Source organism: Armigeres subalbatus, chromosome 3 (assembly GCF_024139115.2).
Source record: "Armigeres subalbatus isolate Guangzhou_Male chromosome 3, GZ_Asu_2, whole genome shotgun sequence".
NCBI lineage: Eukaryota > Metazoa > Arthropoda > Insecta > Diptera > Culicidae > Armigeres > Armigeres subalbatus.
The window spans coordinates 377,157,271-377,175,251 of NC_085141.1; the positions used below are offsets into that span (position 1 = coordinate 377,157,271).

At 42.0% G+C, this 17,981-nt stretch overlaps 1 protein-coding gene across 1 annotated transcript in view; it reads right to left on the reverse strand.

Moving 5' to 3' along the window:
* The window catches only part of LOC134223702 (CD151 antigen), a 28,978-nt gene continuing 10,997 nt past the window's right edge, over window positions 1-17,981 (reverse strand). Inside the window, exons 2-4 of the mRNA XM_062702892.1 lie at window positions 942-1,181; window positions 484-879; window positions 1-430 (exon numbers count right to left, since the gene is read on the reverse strand). Coding sequence (XP_062558876.1) covers window positions 68-430; window positions 484-879; window positions 942-1,181 — 999 coding nt within the window. The 3' untranslated portion in view covers window positions 1-67. The remainder of the gene's footprint in view (window positions 431-483; window positions 880-941; window positions 1,182-17,981) is intronic.

A 17,981-nucleotide genomic window follows, 5' to 3' on the forward strand; every position in this document is an offset into this window, starting at 1 on the left:
ACTGATATTATTTAACCTCTATTTAGCATTACATTTAAAGAAATCTGACTTCACATATCCCACCATTCTACACCAGGTAGCTCTTGGAGATCTGATAGTAGTGCGATCCGGTGTTGAATGGAATCTCGTGCCTGGCTTTGGTATATTCTTTGGGTTGCAGATACGTCTCGCGGATCGTCGGACCCGGGAGCGGCGTTGGAAGGTCCCGTTCGTAGATGTTGTCCCGAACTCCGAGCCGTCCAGGCCGAACAAGTGCAGCCGTTTGGGGTAGTCGTTCCGGTGTCATGCTGGCTGACTTTCGGGGTAGCTTCGTACAGCTGAGGATGATGCTGAGCAGCACGCAGAACTCGACTACGGCTACGATGAGGCCCGCGCACAGAAACAGGAAGTACTGCTCCCGGTACCAGATCTCGATTTTGTGGAGACAACCCTACAATTCGGAGCTTGTGAGAATAAAACAATTTAAAAATTTAGAGTACTAACGTCCAAATGTCGATTGCCTTCGTAGTCGTGTGGTTGCAGCGCCTGGCAGAGGGTTAAGTTCCTCGGCATCGGATCCAGATATGCGGAAAATTCGTAACGGTTCTGCAGCCGGCAGCAAGTGAGCGGTACGGTCAGCTCCTTCTTGCCCAAGCTTTGCAACTTCCACAGTGAGGTGTCGTAGTTGATGGCCGTATTGATGGCACAGCATTCAAAAATGGTTTGCGCCAGATCCATGGCGGCGGTGAACTGCTCGTGGCCTGGGACGCCGTAGCTACCCTGCAGCGCTTTGACCATAGCCGTTTCGTCCAGGTTTAGGCCGAGACACTGTGGCCACGCGGTGATCATCAGACACACGCCGAACTCCGCGATTAGGAGCGAAAGAATTATGAGGAAATACTGAAAGTGTATGACAATATTATTGCTAAAGTAATAATAAATAACCAAATGGAAGAACTTACGATGGTAAGTACACAGTACGTATTCATGCAGGATGCCCAGCATCCCAGAAGCGCGGCAGTTATGGCTACCAGGCCTGCCACGGTAAGACCCAAAGCTACATAGTAGAACAGGGGCTGCTCCAGTTCTGAAAGCGCAGTTTTGTAGTGTTCGGTTGCGGAGATCAACAATCGGGAGAGTAATATCCGAGGAGCGTCGGTGAACATGTAGAACCCTGTAGCAAGCAGTGTAACGCCACATAACTGTAAAATAGCAATAAAGCAAAACGTATTAATAACTAATGTTGCTATTTGGAAACTAGTTTGCACACCGTTCTATCGTGTGTGGTTGGCAAATTCGGCTGGGTCACGGCAATGTGCACCACTACAGCGCGCTGCCGTCAATATGTTTATATCGGCTCGGACCACAGCTCATCAAAATCTGTCACGCCACTGATCTATAGCTTCTCACGATATTACAAATTGTAGGTTTTTTTAAAACTTACAATAACTGCACTAACAGTAAAACCAGAAGTGAATCAAATGGCTTCGGGAGGATTGTTGTGAATGTTAAGAAAATTATTTTGAGCTTTTTAGTGGAATGTCTTCGCTTGTCATAAGACGAGTTTGTACCATCCCATTTAATTCCACCACATACCTTGACAGATACGTATTTCGACCTCAACAGTAAGGTCGTCTTCAGTGTCTCGTACTTGACTCGAGTCGAGGTCTCAAGAGTAACTTGAGGTCGAAATACGTATCTGTCAAGGTACAATTAAGTGGTGGAATTAAATGGGATTGTACAAACTCGTCTTATGACAAGTTGTTGTGAATGTTAAACACACATTTGCGTCAGATTCATCTTTCTAAGAGATAAGTTCTATTTCATATATAATTCTTAATATAATAAAGGTGCAGCCCAATCGGGTTGTACGTGAAGGTGACGTAGGAATACGCAGCTATTCGAAATTGATGGGATATTCCATGATAATTTGAGTCTGTTAACATCGAGCAAACTGCTCGAAGAACATCTGAATCAAAAAGTCGAATAGTTGCTACCAGTTCAATGGACTTTGAGTCTCCAACCGTGGAATTAACATGACCCATCGGCCTCATCGCCGATGATGCCACTCGACTGGCATTGGAGGACATTACAATCCTAGAAGACACCATCCTCTAAAATGTCCTGAATAAAGAAGAAATAAGCAACATCAAAATAGGCGTGAAACCAAACGCAAACGTTTGGTTTTCGCCCGCGATGGAAGCGTACGTGGCAAAGTGAGGAGAACTTCAAGAATTAATTACACACAGTCTTAGATGATTTTTCGCTAAGCCTCCAGCATTTGCAATAGATTCTCACCATTGCCACTGCTACCCACGCCTTCGTGCTGCTGTGTCCGCTCCGCTGCATCAAATTTTGTCGACCAGCTCTTTGCAAACTCCCGACCAAAAAGCCTCGCGCACGCGGGAAAGCAGCTTTCTTGTATTCAATAAACTAAGCCCGTTGCCACCGCCCCTTTGTGATCTGATATAGGTGTAAATATAAAGTGCACTCATAACGATTAATGGAATTAATTCATTAGATATATGAAAGCTGCTTTCCGGCGCAAACAACTCAAAAAAATCAAAACAAGGCACGTTAAAATTTTTTTGGAAGAGTCCTAGCTGGAAAACGCATTATAAGTGCACTTTTTTCCACGCAATTTCGTCAAAATTCTAAAAACATAATATACAAGAGAAGCAAAGCATTTTTCACGCTAATCACGCCATAATCTAATACATGAGATTCAAAATAATTATTGCCAATGGGAAAAAGTATATCTTTGTCATTTTTTAAACGATTTATAACTAAAAATCCTTCTTCTTCCTTCTTCTTCGAAACTTACGATCTGTTCGTAAAAAAACCGTTATCAAATTGACATTTTAATTTTTTATGACGTAAATTCATCTGGGGGGTTACTAGGTAGCGAATATAACCACTACATGGGAAATAAAAAGTAGAGCTCTCGTTAATAAACAGAAAAACATATAATTTGTTGGTGGCAATATAGTTGCCACTGCCTTATAAAAGATTAAACCGCTCTTTGCGGAATCCCGATCAAAATGGGTCGCGCGCCGGAAAGCAGCTTTTTTGTATTCAATAAATTAGGCCTGTAAATTTGAATTGATGGAATCACTAACAGAAACCAAGCTTACACGCCAAACGCCGATGCCACCGAAACGGTCTATTTTCGCAAATAAACTTTCTTTTCAGAAAGTGCCATTCCTGAAAAGAACCAATTTTCCCCAATGCGCCTTTCCAACAACTAACTAACATCACAATTTGTAATAAATGTAATGTAATAAAAGCATCGTCACTGGCGGCACGGGATCGCAACAGTGCTATTTTTACAGTCAACCCATTCTTTACATAAAATACTGATTCGTTGATGTTGAATGATCTGCATTAACACACCGAGGGACCACCATTAATACGATGGATTTCAGTTGAAAATGTTACCAGCGCCTCCGTGTCCGCTCCGCTGCGATCGCTTTGATGCGTCTGCTCTGCGTGAAATGTTGATCAAACTGAGGGTTAGATTCAAACCCGCAAGTGATTGATTTTTGATGTCTGTTCTAGTGATGCATGTACGTGATTGGTTGGTTTACCTATTCTGAACTTTTTATCAATTATCGATAATAAATAGTTAAAAATCAGTCTTTTAAAATAAATACAAAGAAGCGTTGGCTCTTCCTTGATCGGATGGTCCAAAAAACCCTGATTAATCCACCTGGCGGTGTTGATGCCTTTCTCGTGCAAAAAAAACTGAAAAATATGAGTGAGTGTTTTTCAGCGTGTTTTGCACATAGAAAATAGTATTTTGGCCATAATTTCTGATCCCATAGTCCAATATGGCCAATTTTCAATAGCAAACAATGGGACAGGATTCTCAGTCGAATGAAACTTGTTGCGAGTAATTCGGCCAATGCTAAAGCCTGTCCACGTTAAATCTCGGACACCCATCTTCCAATGCGATTTTTAAAAATAATTACAAATCACTGAGACGATCAATTTACATGGCAGCTGAATCTCTTCGCTTTATGTGACATTTCCAGCATATTTTAGTTGTCGTCTAAATTGATAAAATGGCAATAAATCATTTGGACATTATCTAAGTGTCCGAAATATAACGTGGACAGGCTTTAAGTTACAAAAAGTGTGTCTACAAAATTTTGTACACATACACACACATACATATATACACACAAGCAGACATCATCTCAATTCGTCGAGCTGAGTCGATTGGTATATAACACTATGAGTCTCCGAGCCTTCTATCAAAAGCTTGATTTTGGAGTGATCATATAGCCTTTACGTATACTTAGTATACGAGAAAGGCAAACATTAAAATCCATCAAAAAACGGCTGAGATATTAAAGTTCAAATTGTATCATATTTTCGTGACGGCTTCCGATTTTCGCAATCGTAAAGTGTATCCCAATATAGAAACGGCAGGCGTAGTCCTACGTCAAAAAACATACAAAATTTCAAATTTTGCTCCTACCTCTCACCGGATGACAAACAGTTCATCGAATTCAAATTTTTCAAACATACTTACCTACTCGGTAAAAATCGTTTCCTCATTAATGGGTATTTTTTCTCTGCTATCTCTTTCACTCTGCTGAAAATTTTACCCATTTTGGGAGAATAAGTGGATTTACTCATTTAAAAGGGTAGATCCACTTATTCTCCCAAAATGGGTAAATTTCAAAAGTATCCATTAATGAGTAAAGATATTTTTCCGTGTATGCAAGTGTCTCTGCAGGCAGGCAAAATTTCATTTCTGAAAATTTACCGACGATGAATGATTTCCAAACCCATTCTTCAACTGAAAACGTTCGTTCGGACGACACAGGTAGCATGTCTGCATCCGATTTTGGTTTTACAACTGAACAGTTGCAGCACATGATTGATACAATTTTCAAAGCAAATACACAGGATTTTATTTTTACACGATTTTTTTAGCTCGTATTTTTGATCGTGTGACTTCAATTTACCACCAAACTCTTCGCAACATGTTTCAAAAAATCCAGAATAAATCAAAGAAAAATCACATGATAATTAATTTACGTTTAACACTTAGGATGAGTGGAAAATTGAGAAAATGTAAATCGTGTAAAAAAAGAATCCAGTGTACCAAAACTGAAGCTGTTCAAGTTGGTATCAAATTTGTATGTATGTTCTGAATGCGGTTCCACTTATCAGTAAGGTCAAATTTCAATTTGTTAAATATTTTGGCTGTATTATTCAAAAACAAACAATTGGTGCGCAAATTGTTTTATTTCTCATTTTTGTGATTTTTTTCAGCAGTGAGGTTTACAACAAAACACGACACAAAGTGAGCCTATATTGCTTGTTTTGCAAATGTTCTTGATATAGGAGCATGTTATTAAAATGGAACAGATTACAGATGCGCAAAACGGATCACTTTGATAAACGGATCAGATCTGGATCATTCATTCTAAGGATCCGGATATTTCGTTCGGATCGGATCCCTAGAACAAAATGCAAGGAGAATGCGAATAATGAAGCGTTAGTCATTCAGGCTCACATTTTTAAACCGTATTAAAAATATCTTTACCCTTTCTTGTTTACAAGCGTATGGAGTACAAACAATGAACTTTTCATTTTGTCATTTACTTGCAAATGGTCAAATAATTTGCTAAATTGGTGATTTTGTTTATTTATTTATTCAGACCAAGGCCGAAGTGGCCTGTGCAGTATATAAGAGTCTTCTCCATTCGGCTCGGTCCATGGCTACACGTCGCCAACCACGCAGTCTACGGAGGGTCCGCAAGTCATCTTCCACCTGATGGATCCACCTTGCCCGCTGCGCACCTCGTCTTGTTGTACCCGTCGGATCGTTGTCGAGAACCATTTTCACCGGGTTATTGTCCGACATTCTGGCTACGTGCCCGGCCCACCGCAGTCGTCCAATTTTCGCGGTGTGAACGATGGATGGTTCTCCCAACAGCTGATGCAACTCGTGGTTCATTCGCCTCCTCCACGTACCGTTCGCCATCTGCACCCCACCATAGATGGTACGCAGCACTTTCCTTTCGAAAACTCCGAGTGCGCGTTGGTCCTCCACGAGCATCGTTCAGGTCACGTGTCCGTAGAGGACTACCGGTCTAATGAGCGTTTTGTAGATTGTCAGTTTGGTACGGCGGCGAACTCTATTCGATGTACCTCTTCCTATCATGTACTTCGTCTTCGACGTGTTGATGACTAGTCCGATCCGCTTGGCTTCCCTCTTCAGTCTGATGTAGGCTTCCTCCATCTTCTCAAAGTTACGTGCCATAATATCTATGTCGTCGGCGAAGCCAAATAGCTGGACGGACTTATTGAAAATTACCACTCGTGTTAATCCTTGCTCTTCGTATTACCCCTTCCAAAGCGATGTTGAATAGCAGAAACGAAAGACCATCACCTTGCCGTAACCCTCTACGCGTTTCGAAGGGACTCGAAAATGCCCCTGAAACTCGAACTACGCACATCACCAGATCCATCGTCGTCTTGATCAACCGTATCAGTTTATCTGGAAATCCGTTTTCGTGCATTAGCTGCCATAGCTGGTCCCGATCGATTGTATCATATGCGGCTTTGAAGTCGATAAATAGATGATGTGTGGGCACGTTGTATACGCGGCATTTCTGCAATACCTGACGTATGGCGAACACCTGGTCTGTGGTAGAGCGTTCACCCAAAAAAAAACCTGCCTGGTACTGCCTCACGAACTCCCTTGCAATTGGTGCTAGTCGACGGCATACAATTTGGGAGAGTATCTTGAAGGCGGCGTTCAGCAATGTGATTCCGCGGTAGTTGCTACAATCCAGCTTATCGCCCTTTTTGTAGATGGGACACAAGACACCTTCCACTCCTGCGGCAGAACCTCATCCTCCCAAACCTTGGTAATCACCCAGTGCAGCGCTCTAGCCAGTGCCTCACCACCGTGTTTAAACAGCTCTCCTGGTAGTTGGTCAACTCCAGGGGCTTTGTTGTTTTTCAGCCGGCCGATCTCCTCCTGGATATCCTGGAGATTCGGAGCCGAAAGTCGCATGTCCTGCGCGCGTGCTTTTAGGTTCATTACCATACCACCACCGTTGTCTGCCATATCGCCATTCAGGTGCTCTTCGTAGTGCTGCCGCCACCTTTGGATCACCTCACGCTCGTTTGTAAGAAGGTTCCCGTTTATGTCCTTACACGTATCGGGCTGTGGCACGTGGCCCTTACGTGAACGGTTAAACTTCTCATAGAACTTTCGCGCGTTATTAGCGCGGTTCAGTTCCTCCGTCTCTTCACGGTCTCGATCTTCCTGCTGGCGCTTTTTCCTCCGGAAAATCGAGTTTTGTCTGTTCCGCGCCCGTTTGTATCGTGCCTCGTTGGCCCTCGTGCGGTGTTGCAGCAATCTCGCCCATGCTGCATTCTTCTCCTCAACTAACTGCTCACATTCGCCATCATACCAGTCGTTTCTCTGATCCGGGGGCACCGTGCCAAGTGCAGCGGTTGCGGTGCTACCAATGGCGGATCGAATATCTCTCCAGCCATCTTCAAGAGACGCTGCGTCTAGATGCTCCTGGCTGCTTTTCCGTTGGGAGTGCCACTTCCAGCTGCTGCGCGTATTCTTGGGCTAGTCTACCGTATTGTAGCCGCCCAATGTTAAGCCGCGGCGTCCGACTTCGACGCGTGTTGTACAACGTCGAGAGTTTTGAGCGCAGGCATACTGCAACGAGGTAGTGGTCGGATTCAATATTCGCACTGCGGTAAGTGCGGACGTTCGTGATGTCGGAGAAGAATTTACCGTTGATTAGAACGTGGTCGATTTGGTTTTCCGTTTCTTGGTTAGGTGATCTCCATGTGGTCTTGTGGATATTTTTGCGGGGAAAGAAGGTGCTTCGGACTACCATTCCGCGGCAGGCTGCGACGTTTATGCATCGTTGGACGTTGTCATTCGATACGGTGTGCAGACTATAAGGTCCGATGACCGGTCTATATATTTCCTCCCTTCCTACCTGCGCGTTCATGTCACCGATGACGATTTTGACGTCCCACAGTGGGCATCCATCGTATGTCTGCTCCAGCTGCGCATAGAACGCTTCTTTCTCGTCGTCGGATCTCTCTTCGTATGAGCACTGCACGTTGATGATGCTATAGTTGTAGAAACGGCCTTTTATCCTCAGCTTGCACATCCTTGCGTTGATTGGCTGCCACCCAATCACGCGTTGGCGCATCTTTCCCAGCACTATGAAGCCGGTTCCCAGCTCGTTGGTGGTGCCACAGCTTTGGTAGAAGGTAGCCGATCGATGCCCGCTTTTCCACACTTTCTGTCCTGTCCAGCAGATTTCCTGCAGCGCTACGACATCGAAGTTGCGGGGATGTAGTTCATCGTAGATTATCCTGTCGCAGCCTGCGAAGCCTAGCGACTTGCAGTTCCATGTTCCAAGCTTCCAATCGTGATCCTTTATTCGTCGCCTAGGTCGTTGCCGATTGTATCGAGTCGTATTATCTTCTATGTCGTTCGTAATAGTTGTTTTTCCAGGCGGCTTATTGGGCCTGCGCAAACCTCCTGTCTCGTCGGAGGGCCGTCGTGTCAGGGCTGTTTAGCGTCCCACCTAACACCAGGACTTGGGCTTGTGCGCTTTGAGCGGCGCACGGTCGCTTTGGCGGAGCCTACTTGCGGATACATGCAGCTTTTTATAGAGGTTTAACAGGGCCCACTGTCAAACCCCACCACATCCTAGGCAAGCCCCACAACTCGCAGATGGCCTGGGGAGGGATCGTCAAGCCCTTGGACATAGTCCCTGCTGCCCGCAAAAGTAAAACACATGGTGGTGCTATTTTTGTTTTGCTCAGTGTAAGAAACAAAGGGATAGAATTTTCGCTTAATTTAAAAAAAAAAACCTAAGTAACGTTTCATTCATGAATATTTTGAATATTGTAATCATCAGACCAATATGAAAGCTTTTGTTTGCAGTACTCAAATTAATTCATAAAAATTCAACTTAGTTCCTTTTGAAAAATTAAGCGAGAATTCACCGTCCATAACAACTTGTTGCAAGCCAATTGGTTGAAAGTAAGTGGCTTAAAAGTGGGGAAACCTTTCGCCATAGTTTTGCCGGTTGCTCAGCGGGGAGCCTTCCTGAAACTCCCTGACATCAATACACTTCAGGGTCGGCATGCTTAAAGGAATATTTTGAGACGCAAGGAATGACCGCACTGAAGCACAGATAAACTCACATTCTTTGGTTTCGTTCGTTACATTTATTCGGACTTTTCCGACACTCTTCCACTTTCTTAGCCTACGCTAACCTGACTTCGTCTATTCGGTAGGGGTCCATCCTTCGCTGCTTTACCGCCAATCAGCGGCTGGCTTTCCTCCACGCTACATCTTGGTGTGACTACGGTGCAATGAGGGGGGGGGGGGGCTTTCTTCCCGCCAATTAGCGGTTGACACTTCTTCCCTTAACGACTTGGTGATGGGATGCAATGGCGTCCTCTGCAGACTCATACACCATCCTGGAGCCTCTCCGAGTATGTTGACGGACTCGGTCGTGGGCCTGTATCTCCGGAACTGTCCCCAATGGAAAGGAGGGGGGGTTCACCAACTTGGTTTTGTACTCCCGAACGGCGGCGCACTCTACAGTCCCGGACTTCACTCGAACGCTTCGTAGGTATCAAAAACGATCATCTACCTTTCGCCATCACCGTGTTACTTCTCTTTTTTCCTATCTTTTCCTCTTTCAAGGATCGATACAGGATGCATTTATTGGGGGGTGTTCTGACTTGTCAATATCCCCAACTCATCCATCTTGGATTTTTGTATGGAATTCATGCTCGTTTGTTTACGTTTTGCACTGAAAATGTATGTTTCCCCCCCGCGCTGGTTATTCACATCTACTGACGAAGTCGGATAACCTATAGATAACAAAATCTTGGATCGATAATCATGACGTCCTCTTTGCTACCAAGCTGAAGTCGGGAGCGAACTCTGATGGTGGGGTTTTTAAACCCTTCAGGTGACGTTGGCTGCGTACTGCACAGTGGGGGTACAAAACACCAAAATATGGAGAAAACTGGATTACATATGCGGACACTACTTGTTCTGTTAAACATTTCACGACTTTAAGTTCACAAAGTATCCAAAACACTCAACACTGAACTACGAACACTTACAGCTTTTTGTCCACAATTTAAATTCCCATGGTCCGATCTGACCAATTTCAATAGGACACAATGGGCAAGGATGCTGGATGGAATGCAACTTGTTGCGAGCAAGCTCCAAAGCGATATTTGCTACTCAAAGAAGCAATGGATATTTAGAACAATTGTACTTAAATTGTTCAAAATATCCATTGCTTCTTTGAATAAGTGGATCTACATATCATTGAAGTAAAGAGAACATCATCAATCCACACACCTGTTTCACCATATAAATGCACTTCCATGCGACAAACGCCATGTGCCATTCATTATACGATATCTAGGTATCGCGGTGCATGAATATGGAAGTGACAATACATACGCGACATGTGCGATGAACATCCAATTGAAGACGCAATACTCAAACGTGTGCACAGATAAGCGTGTAGGAGGTGGAGCCATCATATTCTTCAATAGACCATTTTCGACGCAAAACCAAATGACACCCGGGTAATGTAGGGGGCGATGGTAGAAAATGTGTAACCCATTGCTTCCATCTGTTGTCATAATGACAGTAGACTTGCCAATTGATATGTCTGTTGGAATAAATTAAAATGTTAATCTCACTATCCATGAAACGTGTTGACCAGCTTCGATCCAAATAATTCCTATGAACCTAGTGGAAAATTGTCTGTGTTCGCATCCATATTTCATACGTGTGAACAAAAGTGTAACATTAAATTGTGTGTGACCGTGTTGTTTATTTGGCTGCCTCTGTGAGCGATGGGAATGCTCCAAAAAAGGCTAATTACGATCATATGTGGGCATTCAATTTTCGGTTGTGTAACACCGGCGATTGAATATAAATGGGCGGTTTCGATTTCATCTTTTGTTTTAAGCCAAGCCGAACTTGAGCGAGGAGAAATAACACGTGAGGAAGATGTCGATCAGCGAAAAATGATGATCCAATTTTATTTTGCGATCAATTTACAACTATGATTGATCATTTCTTTTCTACATGTCAAGATGACTCAATCAGGGTTTTAGCACTGTAGAATTTTCTAAGCTATCCTTCAATTTTTCACAACTTTCTAGACTGCAAGGCCATCAATCAATAAATATAAACTAGCCCTGAAACACACTCAAGTACTTTTGATGTTGTTTATTTTCACTTCATAAGCCATTTATAATTGGAATTGACATATGTGTATGAAACACATTTCAAAGACAAAAATCAAACTTATTCCACCTAGTAGTTATAATAGGTATATAGAAAGCACTTTGGTTTAGCATTTTGACAGAATGTCCAGAATGACATCAGCAAATTTCCTTCCGTATTAACCTTCACCGCAACCAAGGAGATGAAGGATCTGATGATGTGGTTATACTTTATGAAAGTAACAGACTTAGTGATACCCTTATACGAACCAAAGGAAGTATTGGTTTTCGAAGTTCTCAAAATCTTCTTTAATAGCAGCTGTGGATTGATAATTACATACTGACAAAAATCAAAAATATCAGCAGAATATCTCCAAATAAGATTTCAACCTCGGTAACAGAAAAATAGTTCATGAAACAGTAAACAAGCAAACCGATTAATCAACCCGCCCGTCCCATCGCAACACCGCCGCCGGCTGTGAAAAGTGCTCCAATTGCATAAATTACCGTCGAAAAATACCACTCAAATCCGGTGCGCAGCACCGGCCTCTCCCTGTAGCAAAACCGAAATGAAAGGGAAATTTTAATTGAAGGTGCATGGCGATATAGCATTGATTCTTTGTGCTTGTGTTTCATTTCATTGTTTTTCATCTCATTCCGAAATTGCTAAAATTGTCGTCGGGCCGTTCAATGCGTTCGGATGCGATAGACATCAATCCGCACACTGTGACTGCATGGCCTTGCCACTATTATTTTCTGCAGCCTCTGCCGTCGTGGACAATTTGGCGTTTACAGGTGTTTCTGTGATGAATGGCACTCCACTCCAATTAGTGCTTCGGTATGCTATGGCTTGTGCGCAGGAGGCTACCGGCAAGTAACCTATCGGCTGCTGAAATTCGCCACGGTAACTCGATCGAGAAATTCCACCGAAAGGGAAATTCACGTTTTTTCTCCGGTCGGCCACTTGTGCGATGAGCGATCGGTATTTGAAATATTTTTAGAGCTTAACAAATTTGTTTAACATACTTTTTATTATCTATATTATCTATATTATCTATTTATTATCTCTATACATAAAAAGGAATTTCTGTCTGTCTGAACCTCGGAAACTACTGAACAGATCGGCGTGAAAATTTGTATGCAGAGGTTATTGGGGCCGGGAAAGGTTCTTAAGATGGTTCGAGTCCTCCTTGTTTTGGAAAGGAGGGCTACCATACAAATGAAACACAAATTTCTTCATAACTCGAGAAATTATCAAGCAAATGGAACGAAATCTGACATGTTGAGGTTTTGGAAGGGAAGATATGTTTCTGTGGTGGTTCGAAACCCCTCCCATTTATGGAAAAGTTGCCTCCCATACCAATGAAACAGAAGTTTATGCATAATTCGAGAACTAATCAGAGAATAAATCATTTTTAGGCGAAACAAAGTTCGTCGGATCTGCTAGTTCTACATAAACTTATGTTTCCATAAGAGAATTGAAACTGTACTTTGAAAATAAAATAGGGGAAAATACCAATTTTTGGCATCCAAAGCCTATTCAGATCTTATTATTTATTACAATAATTTTCGTGTTAAATATGAAAAAGAAAATTGTATTAATGGCATCAAGTTTCTCTTTATCATGAAATTTATTATCATAAATAACGTAATCTGAATCGGCTATTACACCAAATTGAAAGTGGAAAATAATGAATAATTACCCTAAAACACATACCCAATGTGTCAACTGGTATACATTTGGGTGTCCTTCCTTGATGATTGATGTTTAATAAATATAACAGCTATTACCACATACTCAGTAATTTTAATATTAAAGTAACAGGTCCACCTTTCTTTTATTGGAATTGCAATTTCTATTATTACCGTCGTCAGGGGTGACTGTAGAATAGATTTAATGTATCTGATGACAAGAAAATTAAACTATATAAGAGACATTTTGAACGATTTTGTTATCCGACCTCCAGGCTGTCGCTGACAGCGATGACCAGTACTGGAAGCTGATCGTGGGTTCAAGCGACCAAATAAAAGAATCGTGGGTTTCGCATCGAAAGGTAGTCATAAAAGCATGTTATGCTTTATTTTAAAATTAATATTTCTAACTTACTTTAATAGATATGTATATGCGAAGAATAGTAAATAGTCAATAATCGTATTCTATTTAATGATTTTGTGTGTGTTACTTCTACGTGAAGTTAAAAGTTTTACAATGATATGGAAATGCTAATATCATCTTCCAAACTTAGACGTACATGTTCATGATAGAATTAGAGGCGAAAGTATAGAATTGATAGTTCCGTTAGGATACGGCAGGCATGAAGAATGTTTTTATAGAAGTCGATTTGAAAGCGAGCGGAGGGCAATATTTGTGATGGCACATATCACACGACCTTCCTTCTGCCAAGCTCACGTGTGAAGGAGGAGGGCAAAAGGAAGGTGGTTTGATTTGCTCATATGCCATCGCGTGCGGAAGGATTTTCTATCGACGAGTACTGTCTCCAAATTTCTAATATGACATCAGCATTTAGTCGATAAATCGACTTTTAGAATATTCGGGGAAAATTGATCCCTCTTCAAGAACTTGCTTTGATAAAATTAGAAAGGTGCTTTCAGAATTTTTAAATATTTTTCCTTCAAACAACGCGGATTTTTCGAATTATTGTGCGTATACATGAACGATTTTTGTTAATGAATTCGACAGCACATGCAATTTTCAAATTTGGGAGACTTGATCCCCTTTCTATGATATCTACGCAATAAATATGTTTTCCTGCCAACCCTTCATCAAATCTGCCAAATTTACAAAAAAATGGAAGCCTGAGAAACAGTTTTTATTTTTTTTTTGAATTTTTTCGTCAAATTTTTGTATGGGTGACTAATAGGGGATCAATTGTCCCCATATTGAGGTAATAACTTCAAATTGAAATATCCTAAAACTTTGATGGAATGTTGACATTTCAACAATACAGATCATTATGCATATTTATGGCTTTATGCTGTGGAAAAAACGAAAGCATTTGGTCATTGTTATGAAAAATTGATCAAATTTTGCGTTGCCAATATAAGAATCTTCAGGAAGGTCAAAACATACAAACCGCCCTGCAAAACAAATAAAGTTGTCAATCCAAAAAATAGCTCACCACATAAAGGTCATTTATCTAGAGGATCTATACCAAAAAATACGCTAGAACAAAGCTGCTTTAGTTCTCGATAAAACAGGGGGTGATCAAGTCTCCCCACCTTTCCCTATGGCGGTACCCAGGAATTCGTTCCATTTGGCAACCAGACATGGATGTAGAAAACTGGGGGGAAGGGTCGTTTAGCCGAAACTCATTCGGCCAAAAGCCATCTGGCCGAAAGGGTCATTTGGCCGGCAGGGTCATTTGGCCGAATATGACATTTGACAGAATAGATCATTTTAAAAGTGAGAAATGAGGAGTGAGAAGAGAGACGTCCCACAACTCACTCCTCATTTCTCACTTCTTAATGTAAAAAGTGAGCTTCTAACTTTTCAGTAGGGAGTAGAGAGACGTGTAACCAGTGGCGTGTCTGTCGTTTCGAGATGTGTGAGATTTTCGCGTTTTTATTCCGTGTAATAAATATATGTTAAACAAAACCAAGAAGAAATTTGAATATGCGCTAAGCATCACAACCACCCATCACCCACCGGAAAGGATGCAGCCACACCACACATAGTTCCGCTATTCACCACCAGTTGCAGGATCACGGAAAACTGGACGGCCATTGGGGGGTGGCGTAGAAGGCGCCATGATAAGCAAAAGGCTTGGAGGGGAAGTTTGCTTGGTCGAGGGTTCTGAAAGGATATGCGCCATTGCTTGGAATCATTTCCAAAGCGATATCCAAACACGACAGACGTCTGAAAAAACAACCAGTTTTAATAAACAAGTAGAAGGAAGTGAAGTGAAGCCTTGTGAGACAGTGGAAGCTGTGAAGCTAAAGAAATCATCCAGGTAAAAACCCTCGACCAGAACTCCAATCCCCTCCAAAACTAAGACGCTACTTACTTTCCCCCAATGTGCTCGCAGGACCCCTCTTTCTATGTGGGTTTAACGTCGGAGCTGCCCGTGATTGTTCCGGTTGAACCAGTCCAGATAACGTGTAGTGACCAGTTGCCGTCTCTGTATTTAAGTGTTTTCTTGGTCGCGAAGAGTAAAGCGCGTATGCCGACTCTGAGGTTTTGAGGAGGGAGTCTCATGTGTGCCGAAGTTAGGGCTGCCCCATTAGTTACAGACGTCTCACTTTTCAATTCTCACTACTCACTTTTTACAGTGAGAAGCGCGAAGTAAGTAGTGAGTCGTCTTACTACTCACTTCGCTCTTCTCTTTTTTACAGTGAGAAGTGATAAATGAGGAGTGAGAAGTAATTCGACCCACTTCTCATTCCTCATTTTTCACTCCGCACCGTGAAAAGTTAGTAGTGCGAAGTGGGTAGAGAGTTAAGTAAGAAATGAGGAGTGAGAAGTGAGACGTCTCACTTCTCACCCCTAATTTCTCACTCCTCACAGTGAAAAATGGGAAGTGAGAAGTGAGTAGTGAGACGTCTCACTTCTCACTTCGCACTACTCACTTTTTACTGTGAGAAGAGGAAAATAAGTAGTGAGAAGTAAGACATCTCACTTTTCAAATAACCCTTTCGGCCAAACGACCATTTCGGCTAAATGACAATGTCGGCTAAATGACCCTTTTGGCCAAATGACATTTCCAGCCAAATGACCCTTTTGGCCATGAGACAATAATGAACGGAATGACAAAGGATTGGGTATGAATTGGAATATCGGAAAAGATATAGGAGAAGGGAAAAGGGGCCTTAGTCGTGCGGTCAGATGCGTGGCTACAAAGCAAGACCATGTTCCATTGTCGGATTGGAAATTGTCTCAACTTCCCTGGGCATAAAAGTATCATCGTGTTAGCCTCATGATAGACAAATGCAGAAATGGTAACTTGGCCTCAGAAACCACGCAGTTAAAAACTGTGGAAGTGCTCGATGAACACTGAGGCGGCGATGTCCCAGTGGGGGATGTAATGCCAATGAAGAGGAAGAAGAAAAATAAGAAAATAGGCAAAAAGGAAGCAGCCGAGATTGTATGAGGAAAGGAGGGGTCTCGGGGGTCTTAGCCACTTGGTAAGAAGATCATTCTTATAGTGCATCTTACAAGAACGCAGCTTAATTTTCGCTGCTTTTACATTGGTAGAAACCACATCCAGTTTATTTGGATCTATTAAGAGCATTCAGATTGCTCAATAGGTTGGAGTCAGGTACGGAAAGAAGACAAAACCCAGTAGCATAGCCGCTTTCCTGAATGCCCTGTCCAACCTTCTATTATACTTGTGACACATATATGATACCAATATCACTGTACAGCATAAAATCATATGTCTGTCACCCAGAACCACGCTGGTATCACGATAGCACGATGATTTCCGTACCCTGGCCTAAGACTGTTGTATTGTACGAAACAGAACATAACTTGTTGTTCTGAAATGTCAAATACGCCGTTTGACATATGAAATAAAAACAAACATTTGCAAGCTGACTGAGTAAAATTCGTTTTTCTGCAATTCCGGATGATATTTTTCCAACATTGGCAACAAAATTATTCGTAAGCCCATTATTTGCTACAATTACGCTCTGAAGATGAGTGTTATAAAACCAGAATGTTACTAGGGTTGGGTTATAATTGGAATGAGATCTAGGGATTGGGAAGGATGCGGGATCTTGGATTTGCCATTAGTCAGCATCTACTTTTTAGATGGGAAGAATGTTTTGTACCGTTGTTTTGGACAAATTCAAATCCATAGTATTTGGAGGGGGAGGGAGAAGAGGAAAGGAGGATCTCGTGGAGGTAAAATAGAGTGCAGAAATAAACGGTAGTTAGCGCGAAGTAAATAAGTGTTTTAAAAACCCGGAGTTCCGTGTCCGAATAAACCCGTTACAGGATCTATGACACAATTGAACTGAACTGGCTTTATCCTTCAAAATGTCCAAATGAATTAAACGATCAGTGCCGTTTGCACTGAAATCACCCCAAACCATAGAATAGAATGATCAACGTCCGCAGAAATAATTGCCCTGCGCAATATTTGCAAGAACTCGCATATTTCTGCTAAAATACCTATACGAAGAATTGGAAAACTATCACGTTTTCATATCGATGAATGAACTGCTGACGCGAATTCACAATTTGTTTTAAAAAATGTGGGTAAATATTGTGTAATACTCATAAAAACTATAGTAACTATGATTTTTATACATTTTGATGAAAAATATAGTTTTGGAAAGCGTTAGAATCAGTTTCAAAAAAAGCTGTCAAATAGATACAACGGTGGAAAGAAAAGATGTGTGTCATCTTGTCACTGTACGCGTACAGCGTGATACGAAAATCATTGTGCGGAAATCATATGTCTGTCGATAGTATTACACACCCATCAGTGCTTGGCGCAGAGGTGTGATCCTTCCACTAGCGCCGGATTTGGCCCCGTACGGCCAATCACTTCCCAAGTAACATTTTAAGTTTTATTCCGCTCTAAGAATGGTTTTCAAGATCAATTTATAAGATCTAAAAATAAAACCGAGTAATACACGGCAACCTTCTGATGACCAATATAAGAGTAAGATATTGCCAAGTGGCCCTATCCAGATAACCACTATAAACCTATTATAAGAGCATTTAGAAACCCCTTTTAAACCACCCGCAAAAAAGGGAA